At 42.6% G+C, this 11,302-nt stretch overlaps 1 protein-coding gene across 1 annotated transcript; it reads left to right on the top strand.

Moving 5' to 3' along the window:
* The first annotated feature begins 5,726 nt into the window (after positions 1–5,726).
* On the top strand, positions 5,727–7,938 carry LOC139313738 (phosphatidylinositol N-acetylglucosaminyltransferase subunit C-like). Its single transcript, XM_070939179.1, has 2 exons — positions 5,727–5,772; positions 6,872–7,938. The coding sequence occupies exon 2, from the start codon at positions 6,920–6,922 to the stop codon at positions 7,823–7,825; it is 906 nt and encodes a 301-aa protein (XP_070795280.1). The 5' UTR covers positions 5,727–5,772; positions 6,872–6,919; the 3' UTR covers positions 7,826–7,938.
* The last annotated feature ends 3,364 nt before the right edge of the window (positions 7,939–11,302 follow it).

The following is an 11,302-nucleotide window of genomic DNA, read 5'->3' on the forward strand; positions in this document are numbered from 1 at the left end:
AAGATCAGATCATAGCGAAGCCATGTATTTTGTATTTTTCCTTAATTTTGAAAGGTGAAATTGGGGTATTACTAAAAAAAAACATTCACTGTTGTTGCATATGTAAATAAGGAGTGAAGCCTTCTGCCTCCCAGGCAGGAAAAGCCGCAGTTTAAAATCATTGGCCACAACAAGCAGCGGGAAAACCAAGCGACCTCAGTGGCTGGGCCGCTGGACAGCTTCCTTTAAAAGGGAGCTCTCGGAGAGACAAGCAAGTTTTTGCTGTACCGCTTCAATTAAAGAATTGTAGTTACTGAACTGAGTCCTGCCTCTTCATTTAACCCCAACTTAACACTGGCAACGAAGGTGGGATGCGAAGAGAACAAAGGACAAAGGAGCTAAACTGAGCCGGGCATCCACATGGCATCATCACAGCAAGTCATGACTCTGCTTTGGCCTCCAATATGACCATGCCCGCCCCACAAGCTCCATTCAATCCAACGAAGGAAAGTTGGAAGACATATATGCTCCGATTTAATTGCTTCATGGCTCAAGCGCTAGCAGAACCAGCCAATGTGCAGATGGTATCATGGACTCAAGGAAACACTCTGAGCAGCTGTGCCAGCAATGATGATGAACAAACACAAATTCTATCACAGAAATCAAGAAGAAGGTGAGACGATTAACCAACACATCGCTGCTCTACAAAAAACTGCAGCTCATTGCTAATTCAGCAATATAGAGGAAGTGATGATAGGGATTGAGGGATATCACGGGATTGAGGGATATCAATCTACAGAGAAGATTACTAGCGAAGCCTAATCTCACATTTAAAACGTTGCTTGAGGAAGCCAGAGCAACCAAAGCCTCCAATAAGTCAGCAGTGACAATCCAAAAAACATGGAATCCACAGCCTTTGCACCTACCGTGCGTCAGGACAGCATGGAGCCTGAAGACTCCACAGATGAGGACAATGAAATCCATTGCCTATGATTCGAAAGGAAGAGGGAAATCCCAGAGCCAGGAGAAAAACTTCCGTTTTGTGCCAGATGCTGGGGCAATCATCCCAGAGTGGGCTGCTGTTTCCAGGATGCTATTTGCTAAAGATGCAAGCGGAAGGGACACATAGCAAGGGTTTGCTGCACCAACCAACCTGCCTTGTACTGCCAGTGGCAGCCTGCAGGGCAGCCTACATCCCAACTGGGATTTCGAAAAGCACAGTTTCCAAAGCCCAAGAGAAGAGAAAGTCAAGCCACAGAAGCAAGAGAAACACACCAAATGATCATTGGGCATTCTAAGGCACACCACTCAAAGAAGATCCATGTCATGATTCTAATCAAGGGGTTTCCCTGTGACATGGAAGTGACACGGGGTCATACATGACAATTGTGCCACCACAGAAGCACAAACTATTGTTACACATAGAAGGGCATTTAAATGCCGCCGGTTGCAATTTGATGTAAGTGTGGTGCCAGGACTCTTTCAAAGTATAATGGAACACCTCCTACAGGGCATCCCGGAGGTGATGCCTTACTTTGATGATGTCCTCATGTCTGCAGACAACAAAGAAGAACTCATCTACCGACTAAAGAGAGTCTTGAGTTGGTTTCAAAAAGCTGGATTTAAAGTTTAAAAAGAAAAATGTCAGATAGCTGTGCCGCAAGTCGAATTTCTAGGATATTTAATTGATAGCTTGGGAATATACCCAACCAAAAGCAAAGTTAAAGCCATACAGGAAGCCCCCACCCCCAAAGAATCAGACAGAACTCCAGGCATTTCTAGGGCTGTTAAACTTTTATAGTATTTTTCTGCCACAGAAGGTGACAGTAGCTGAGCTGCTACACCGATTGCTAGTCAAGAAGGCGAAGTGGATCTGGGGACGGAAGGAATCCTCTGCCTTCTCTGTTAAGAAACCATTGTCATCCGATAGCATTCTTGTAAAATATAATGAGACTCTGCACCTCATCTTAACCTGTGACACCTCCCCGTTTGGCATCAGGGCTGTCATCAGCCACCAGATGCCAAATGGGGCTGAGGCCCTGATTGCATTTTACTCTAAGACACTATTAGCAGCGGAACGAAAATACAGCCAACTGGGCAAGGAGGCACTGGCTGCAATGGCAGGGATCAAGTGGTTCCATGAATACTTATATGGGAGGAACTTTGAAATAATTTCACAACTGCTTCTTGGCATTCTCGCGGGGGACCACCCCACACTGAAAATTTATCCCTGCAAATGACTAGATGGACAATCTTCATGGCTGCATATAGTTATGGGCTAACACACAGCTGGGTTGCTTTACATTGGTCACGCCAATGCCCTCAGCCACTGCCCATTCCCAGACCTCATAGAGGATTCTGCCCCTGTTGCACCCATACTGCTCATTGAGGACTTTATATCCGGCCCTGTCACATCAGCCGAGATAGCAGGACACTCAGCAAAAGACAAAACTCTGTCACAGGTTCTGAACTGGGTGTGGAGGGGGTGCCCTGAGGGGCCGGTGGAGGTTGATTTCAAACCATTTCCAGCATGGCAACAGGAATTGTCAGCTCAAAAGGGATGCCTATTGTGGGAGGATCAAGTGGTTGTACCCTATAAACTAAGGAGGCAAGTGCTAGAGGCACAACACCTGGGGCTCCCTGGCATTGTCCGAATGAAGGCATTGGCCAGGAGCTATTGGTGGCCGAATATGGATAGGGACATAACGGAATGGGTCGCTACTTGTATCCCATGCCAAGAATCCAGACCAGCACCACCCATGGCATCCACGAGAGAACGGGAGATCCTCAAAGCACCCTAGTCACAAGTACACATTGATTTCGCAGGACCAGTCCAGGGTCAAACATTTCTAACAGTTGTAGTTGCATGTTCAAAATGGCTTGAGGTAATACTTATGACCACAACAATGGCCAAATCGGTCATGAAGGTATTACGGGGACCTTTCTCCACCCATGGCCTACCAGATGTCCTGGTCTCCGACAATGGGGCCCAATTCACAGCAAAGCAATTTGAGATATTCCTAGCAGAACACGGAATCCGAAATGCTCTTGTCATGCCATTCCATCCGTTGAGCAATGGTCAAATGGAAAGAATGGTGTGGTCAACCAAAGAAGCACTAGCTAAAATGGGCCCCGGAGACTGGTAGGCTAAAATAGACAAATTTCTCCTACTACAGCACATAACACCTAGCACTACCACCAATCAGAGCCTGGCAGAATTACTAATGGGCCGCAAATTAAGATCACAACTAGACAGACTACACCCCAATTATAATGCTGAGGTACCCACCGATTCGACCAGCCAGCAATGGTCATTTAGCATAGGGGACCTAGTAGATGCCCATAACTATGCTGGTGGTCCCTCCTGGGTCCCTGCCAAAATATTCACGATTACCAGCCCCCACTCTTACCGAGTGGAGCTAGAAGAAGGGAAAATATGGAGAAGACACATAGATCAACTCCAGGCCCGCATAGGGAACTCTACCCTCAGGCAACCAGAAGGAAATCCTACCCAAACAACAACAAAAACACCCCTAGAAGCAGACCTACAATTTGAGGATCCACACACATTAGACTCAAATCCAAATAGGCAACGGATACACCCACCTGAGGAACCAAGAATCCAGGGAAACGTTCTGGGGGAGTCGACCCCAGCGGAGTCAGCCACGGCCCAGGAGAATTTCCAGGCATTTCCATTGGCTGACTCCGGAGTGGCAGCAGACTTGACTGCCCAGGCTGCTGCCGCTGCTCCAACTGAGCTGCGCAGATCAAGTCGCACCCAGCAACACCCCGCCTACCTGCGTGACTACGTCAGTTGAGTTTCTCTGATTGAATAACATCCTTTCCAGAGGCAAGGGGTGTTGAATATGTACTTAAGGAATGAAGCCTTGGGCAAAGGCTTCACTCAGGTCCACCTCCCAGGTGGTAAAAGCCGCAGTTTAAAATCATTGGCCACAGCGAGCAGTGGGAAAACCAAGCAACCTCAGTGGCTGGATTACTGGACAGCTCCCTTTAAAAGAGGGAGCTGTCGGAGAGACAAGCAAGTTTTTGCTGTACCGGCTTCAAATAAAGAGCTGTAGTTACTGAGCTGAGTCCTGCCTCTTCATTTAACCCCAACTTAACAACTGTATTAATTCTCTTTCATAATATAGCTGCAATCTACCTCTTTCAGCTTTAAACCAGTGGGAAATGGTGTCATTGTGGTCAAGGTTGTTCAGTAGCCAGAGATATAATTCATACATTATATATAGACTTTAGGTTGCTATCCTTGCGCTAGATGAAGAATTTGGGTTATTTGGATTTACTATGTTTGTCTTTCATCGCTACTAGAATTCTTGATTCTTTATATGTATACTGCTGCCAGGGCTGTTCATTAAATTATACATACACAAAACTATTATTCATCCCACATTTTTTAATTTTATGGGATCATAGTGCAGACCTAGTATGATGTAGTAACTTGAAGGAATTGCGATTTTATCTGCTGGAACAAATGGACTTTGAAATCCCTGTCATCAGTTAGTCTATGTCCCTATGAGTTGTCATCCAGCATGTCAGTTTTCTTCTTTAAAAGTACCACAGTTGGAATTTTACAAATACAGCCTTTGATAAGACATCTGGCAGCTGATATTTTCAATTTAAGTTAAATTCAAACCAGGTTTTATCCTCAGTTCTCCAGAGCACTGGAAAAGTTTCAGTAGTAGCTGCTGTTGATTGAGATAGTTTAAGCCATTTGTTTGAGATGGGAGAACAGGGAGGAACCTTGTTGCCTCTGTTCAGCAATAAACTGAAAAACATAAGTCTTATTTTTCCCCAGATTTTTCACAACTCACATACTTAGATTTAAAGATCCTAATCTACTCCACAATAAAAGGAGTCCTGTTAATAACAGTAGATTTGACATTTCCCATAGCATATATTCTCTGTTGAAATTTCTGATGTAAATTCATCATTATGTAAACTCAGAAGTAAATGTTATACTTTCTATAAAGTATGCTTAAAATTGTAGCCTCTGTAGCATACATATTTATGCAAAGATTATCTTGATTATGCAAAAGAAGCTCACCCAATAAATATTCTGATTGCTGCAGGACATGATTTAACAGAAACAAGTTTGTTCAGTTAGAAGTATATTCCATTCCAAAATGTCCAACTGGAGTCTTCTTTCTTGAGAACTGCTACAGAGCGCTGAATGCTGATACAGCCTGAAACCTGGTTCAAATATTTTGACACCTGCTTCCTCAAATCTCATTTACTGGATCTTCACTGTCTCCCTCCCTCCAGCTACCCTCCTGCTTCTCCTCACCCAAATAGCAGCTACAGCCCATGTTTTGTATATATCCGCAATCCTCAGTCAGAATACTATAGTACCTTCTGAGGTATATTTGTTTATGCCAAAGTATGCTTTAAGGACCAGGCTTTAGGAGAGAGTCGGTTTCAATTTGGAGTCATCACTGAATGCCCATCTTGCCCACAGTTCAGTTGGGTTGGGTTGATTTGCTTTGGGGGCAAATAAACGTACACCCAAGCAAGTATATATCCAGGTCTGTCATGCCTCACAACACGCAATCCCTTTTATATTCAAATATGTTTACAACCCTCTCCAGCAGACGTAACTTCCGTATTGGATTGCTAAAAGGACTTGCGAGCAGCAAATCAGGTAATAAACGGCTTGCAAGCGTTTTGATCATAAATTGGCCAGCAGAGGGCAACACGAATCCAATGTCTATTCCCCAGCCGGATGTGTCGTCGCAGCAGAATTTCCTTTTTCCGACATACACAATTCTAGCCAAGGTAAGGGAGTGTCGGGTTTTTTATTATTTATTTATTTATTTATTTATTTATTTATTTATTTATTTATTTATTTATTTATTTATTTATTTATTTAAGAAGCTCCTTTTTCAGTTCTGGTTCGTTACGATAGCTGGGATCTCCAGTATTGACTACAGAAAAATGACAGCATAATTATTTCAAGATGGAGAGAACGAAAGTGCATTCGTTCAGAAAGTAAAATCACTACAGGGGGCAGCAGGGGCGCAACTCCAGCCCGGAAACTGGAATGAAACCTTGCACCACAACGGCCCCTCTTTATTCCAGGGTTTCCCATCTATCTTGTTTGCAGTCTAAGGACTGCCTTTCTCAAAAGGCAAATTATGCCTTACATTGGTACTGGAGTATTCATTGTGTACCAACAGAAATTAATCTTGCTGCACAAATTAGTTTTGTAATGTTTACGGAATGACGCATAGTAAGAACCCTCCGCTCAAATATTTCAGAAAATGAACTCTTATCACAGTTACAGGTTTGAGGGGGGGGGATGATGGCAGAGAAACTGGAAGAGCAACTTGCTAAATGTATTACTTTTATCCCACCTTTATTAGTTGCACAAAGGGCATAGTACTTCTAAAATAGCCTTCCTTAATCTAGTATTGGTAAAGTGAATTGGGACCACAAATCCCTTAGAATAGGTTGGGAACAACTGTTCATAAAATGGAAACACATAAGTAAGAAGTGCAGTGTTTGTGCACTAAATTACCAGTGTTACAAACATTGATAGTGGTTGTCAAAGGAATTTTTCACAGCCAGAAAATAACACAATTTCAAATAAGATTGAAATTGTGTAACAGTAAAGCTTGTCTCTTCTCTGTTCTTTGTAGCCCCCTCAATGTAGCAGATATTCAGTTTCGTAGAAAGATGTAAGCCATTTTGGTTTCTCTTAATTCCAAAGAGCCATGCATTTTTTCTTTCTGTTCTGCCTTATGAGTACCAAGTGGTATAATCAAACCATCGACCCTCAGTGATGACATTTTTTATTGATTAAATTGTTGGAAATTGTTTATATATGTGGTGACCGATTATCTACCAAGCCACTGGTAAATTATTTTGTTTCTAGATAATATGAACTCCATCATAACATGATATTGTGAAGAACTATGAGGCAATGGCGAGAAATATACTCTGTGTCCAACTGGAACATACCATAAGGCAACATTGGCAGAAAGTGTTGTACAAGAGGCAGTCATTTCCTGATAACTATGTGGATCAAAGTTTCTTAGAGAAGTTGTGCAAGAATATCCATGCACGCAAGTATCAGTACTGGGCAGTGGTGTTTGAATCTGGAGTGGTGATACAACAACTATGTAGCGTCTGTGTCTTCGTGGTCATCTGGTGGTACATGGATATGGGCCTGTTGGCTCCCCAGTGGCAGTTTGGAGTTGGCTTGATCGCTTCCCTGATTGGTTATGTACTCTTTGATGCCACTGATTCAGGAATAGAAAGAAATCAAAGCGGCCAGACACAATGGGGAGATCTGAAGAATTCTGTGGTATTTGTGGCATTCACCTATGGCTTCTCTCCTATTCTGAAGACCTTAACTGAGTCTATCAGCACTGATACAATTTATGCTATGTCTGCCCTCATGCTCCTAGGACATCTGATCTTTTATGATTATGGGGCAAATGCAGCTATTGTGTCCAGTACACTGTCCCTCAACATGGCTATCTTTGCTTCAGTCTGCTTAGCCTCACGGTTGCCATGGTCCTTACATGCCTTTGTCATGGTGACATTTGCTATCCAGATATTTGCCCTATGGCCTATGCTACAGAAGAAGCTCAAAGCTCAAATCCCCCATTGTTACATGATAGCTACCTTACTCTTTGCTTTATCTGCCTTAATGGGACTACTAACCATTTCCAGTGTTGGCACTGTTCTTTTTGCCCTCCTTTTGATTGCCATCTCATGTTTGTGCCCTTACTGCCTCATTAGGCTGCAACTCTTCAAAGACAATATCCATGGGCCTTGGGATGAAGCTGAAATCAAGGCAGATCTATCCAAGTTTCTTATGTAGACCAGGAATCCACACTTTGGGGTTCAATTCTTCCAATTATCCTAGTCCCAGCTAATAAATGTTTATTAACTGAAGCAATTAAAGCAAGCAGGAATAAAATATCTTTGAAAATGCCTGAGAACAACTTATTTATAACCTAATATTTTTCCAATAAAAGTTTTTTTTTAATCAAGGACCACGTTGTGTATTTAGTTAAGTTCAGCTAATAGATGTAAAAGTAATGCAGGCAGTCCTCATTTAGTGACTACCTCATTTAGTAACTATTCACAATTATGATGGTGATGACAAACTAAATTTGCAACCAATCCTCACTTATATAATGTTTGCAGGTTTATAAAGAAAAAAAAAAGCTGAAGTAAGAGAATAAGCACAGGTGGTTTTACTTAATGGCTGCTTCACTTAATGACCATGTTGCAGGTCCCAGTTGTCACTAAACAAGGACTACCTGTGAAACAGTAATTTATCAAATTTCTACAATGGCTATTTTACCTGAGGGGCTGGTTTACAAATAAAAATCATAAAAATATACAATAGTAAACATTTTTGGAGGTAGGGTGAGGGTTTTATGGGTTTTTATGTTGTGGATTTTTAATGTTGCAAGTCGCCTAGAGTCACTTGTGTGTGAGTTGGGTGGCCATATAAATGTGTTTAATAAATAAGTGGTGTTAAAAACATTAAAACAAGGTTAAAACATTAAAAATTACAAGGCAGAGGAAGTGCCTTTAAGCCATCAGCCAGCCCCAAAGTTGTATGACATTCTTCAAGCCTCCATGCCAGTTGTCAGAGCCAGGTCTTGAAGCCCTTTGAGATTGTGTGCAGAATGGGGGCAGCCTCAACTCTGGGAGCAAGATACTCTATAGACTGGGAACAAAAACAGAGAAGGCTGTCTTCCTAGACACCCCCCCCCAAAAAAAACTTTATCTTTATGGAGTTTGCAACATACCTTCCTTGTGGGAAGGGATGGAATGAGTTGATGAAATAGAGATGAGGCAATTCCTCAGATAATATGATCCCATGCCATGAAGGGCTTTAATGAATACAATTATATATTTAAGTAAATGCCAGGTTCGGTTTAGCGCCTCACAGGCATCCTGCCATCAAAAGCTAAAATGCAGGGGTGGGGGGAATAGATGGGCAATAAAGTTGTGTGTGTATGTGATGGGAAATAGGGAAGGGGGAATGACAGGTGATAAAAACCAGAGCAGCTTGGAACCAGTTTGTAACACATCCAAGGCCAGGCACCCTGAGAAAGAATGTGGATTACCCTAAAACTTCTCAGTGTTCTCAAAACACTTTGGCAAGTTCTGATTGGCTGAAGATGGACTGGTCATGGGGGAAGGCTGGGATGAAGGGAAACCTTTCCGTGTCTTTTGACTACAGGAAACCCAGAGCTAGCTGACTTTACTGCAGCCAATATCTTTTAATAAAAGAACCTTTTGCTTCAACCAAATGGAGTCGAGTTTCTTTCTTTCCTAAGAGATCAGATTGGGGCGGGTCTGACATTAAACATAAATTTGACTAATGGGGACAAATTACATAGTTATGACACAGTATGAAAGTTGTTTGCCCTTGTATTATTCCAGTTGTTTTTCTTCCAATTCAAGTTTAGTTACCATGCATAAGTAGTAGATCATCATTTGCTCCAAATCTGGCATCGAAGTCACCAGCTATAATAAGCAGGTATCTGAAGAGATACCTAAGATAATATTCCTGCAAAGTATCCCATATACAGGTAAAAATGTAAGATGTCAGTTGTTGAGATATGTAAATACTAATTAAAATAGTTAGATCACAATAGAACAGCCTGCCTCTTGGCATCATGTGTGACCATTACTTGAGGTTTTCAAGCAAACATTGGACAGCCATTTGGGATAATACGAGGATTCCTGCCCTGGGCAATCTTATAATTCTATAACCTATTTTAGTAATTTTCATTAATTATAATTTGACACTCCTAGATGTTCTGGTTAAAGTTTCAACCAAATACACTACTTCCAAACCCAGTACCAGTTCTGGTTTGGTCATAAGTGTACCGCAAGTAGATCTAGATCAGGTTTGCACAATATATATATAGCCCATCGGCTATATGCAATCTGTCAAACAGTCTTGTTTGGCCCATTGATTTTCTTTTTTTAAAAAAGTAAACTTACACCCTTCCTGAAAGACATGCTGATGAGCACCTCCAAGTCTTGCACTTATAGGAGATTTCCTGCTCTCATTCTGATTCTTTATGAGATTAATGCTATGCATGTCTACTGAGGCACACAAGAACTTCCAGGATTGGTGGTGGTTTGTTCTCCAAACTTCTGAATTTTTTTATCACCAAGCTAGATGACATCCTCAGTGGGACTTTGGTTAAAGCATTTTGTTTCAGTTCTTCATCACTTTTATTGATGTCATGGTCAGTGGTCCATGACATCATGTGTGACCAGTTGGTCGTGCCATGTGACCTGTCAGCTGGTCATTGTGTGTGAAAGCCAGCAAATGAGGTGATCAGTACCATCGCTGGTTGGTTGATTGATATGGCTCTTTATAGGTTCACAGGCTGACTCCAAATCAACTTATTTGTTGATAAATCCATTGGTTGAATACTGGGCTTCAATGAATTTGCATGCATGGCATGTGGTAGAATGGCCAATGATTTTTGTTCCATCCTAGTCGAACTGGTGCTGCTTGATGTCAATGTGAGTTGAGATCAGGGATTTGTGGTCATGTTGTTTGACAGCTAGTCAGTGTTTGTGGATTCTTGTTTCCAGTTGACCTGTTTGCCCAACATAGAATTGTTGCATTTGTTTGCCCAACATAGAATCATAGTTGTTGCATTTGATCTTGTAGATTACGTTGCTGTCCTCCTGTATTTTATCTTTGGTTTAGACCAGCGGTTCTCAACCTGGGGGTCGCGACCCCTTTGGGGGTCGAACGGCCATTTCACATGGGTTGCCAAAGCCCTCTCTCACCCCCCCCACGCCTTCAGTCACCCTCACTCTCTGCTCTGTTGGATCGCCGGTCGTTCGTTTACCCCACCCACTCCCAATCTATTGCTGCCTCCTGAGTCCCAGCTGATGGCTAGAGGGAAAAAAACTGTTTAAATTCTTGCCGTGGGGCTTCAAAGGGCCGCCCTATAGCCAGTTGTGGGATTCTGCCGGTTCTAGGGGGTTCGGCCGAGCCGTTTGTTAAATTGCTGACTTGCCCCGCCCCTTGCCCCGCCCCTCCGCACCACTATTTATTACCAATAAATAGTGATGGGCGAGGGGCGGGCGAGCCAGCAATTTAACAAAGGGTTCGGTGTTCTTTTTGTAATTTTATTGGCCCACGGAGCTTCAGCATAGGCTAATTAGCCCTTGATTAGATCAGCTCCCGACTCTCAGCTGATTTGCTCTCAGCTGTTTTGCTCAGGGCTCTGCTGCTTGCTGGAGCAGATTTTTTTTCCCCTAGCTATGCTGAAAAACGAAACTGAAAGTAAAGCAGGCTGTTGGC

Source organism: Pituophis catenifer, unplaced genomic scaffold, assembly GCF_029215685.1.
Source record: "Pituophis catenifer annectens isolate HBS135680 unplaced genomic scaffold, rPitCat1.0.hap2 SCAF_3, whole genome shotgun sequence".
Classification (NCBI taxonomy): Eukaryota; Metazoa; Chordata; class Lepidosauria; order Squamata; family Colubridae; genus Pituophis; species Pituophis catenifer.

Coding starts and splice junctions, on each gene's coding strand:
- LOC139313738 (XM_070939179.1), top strand. CDS start 6,920: ATGGCGAGAAATATACTCTGTGTCCAACTGGAACATACCATAAGGCAA.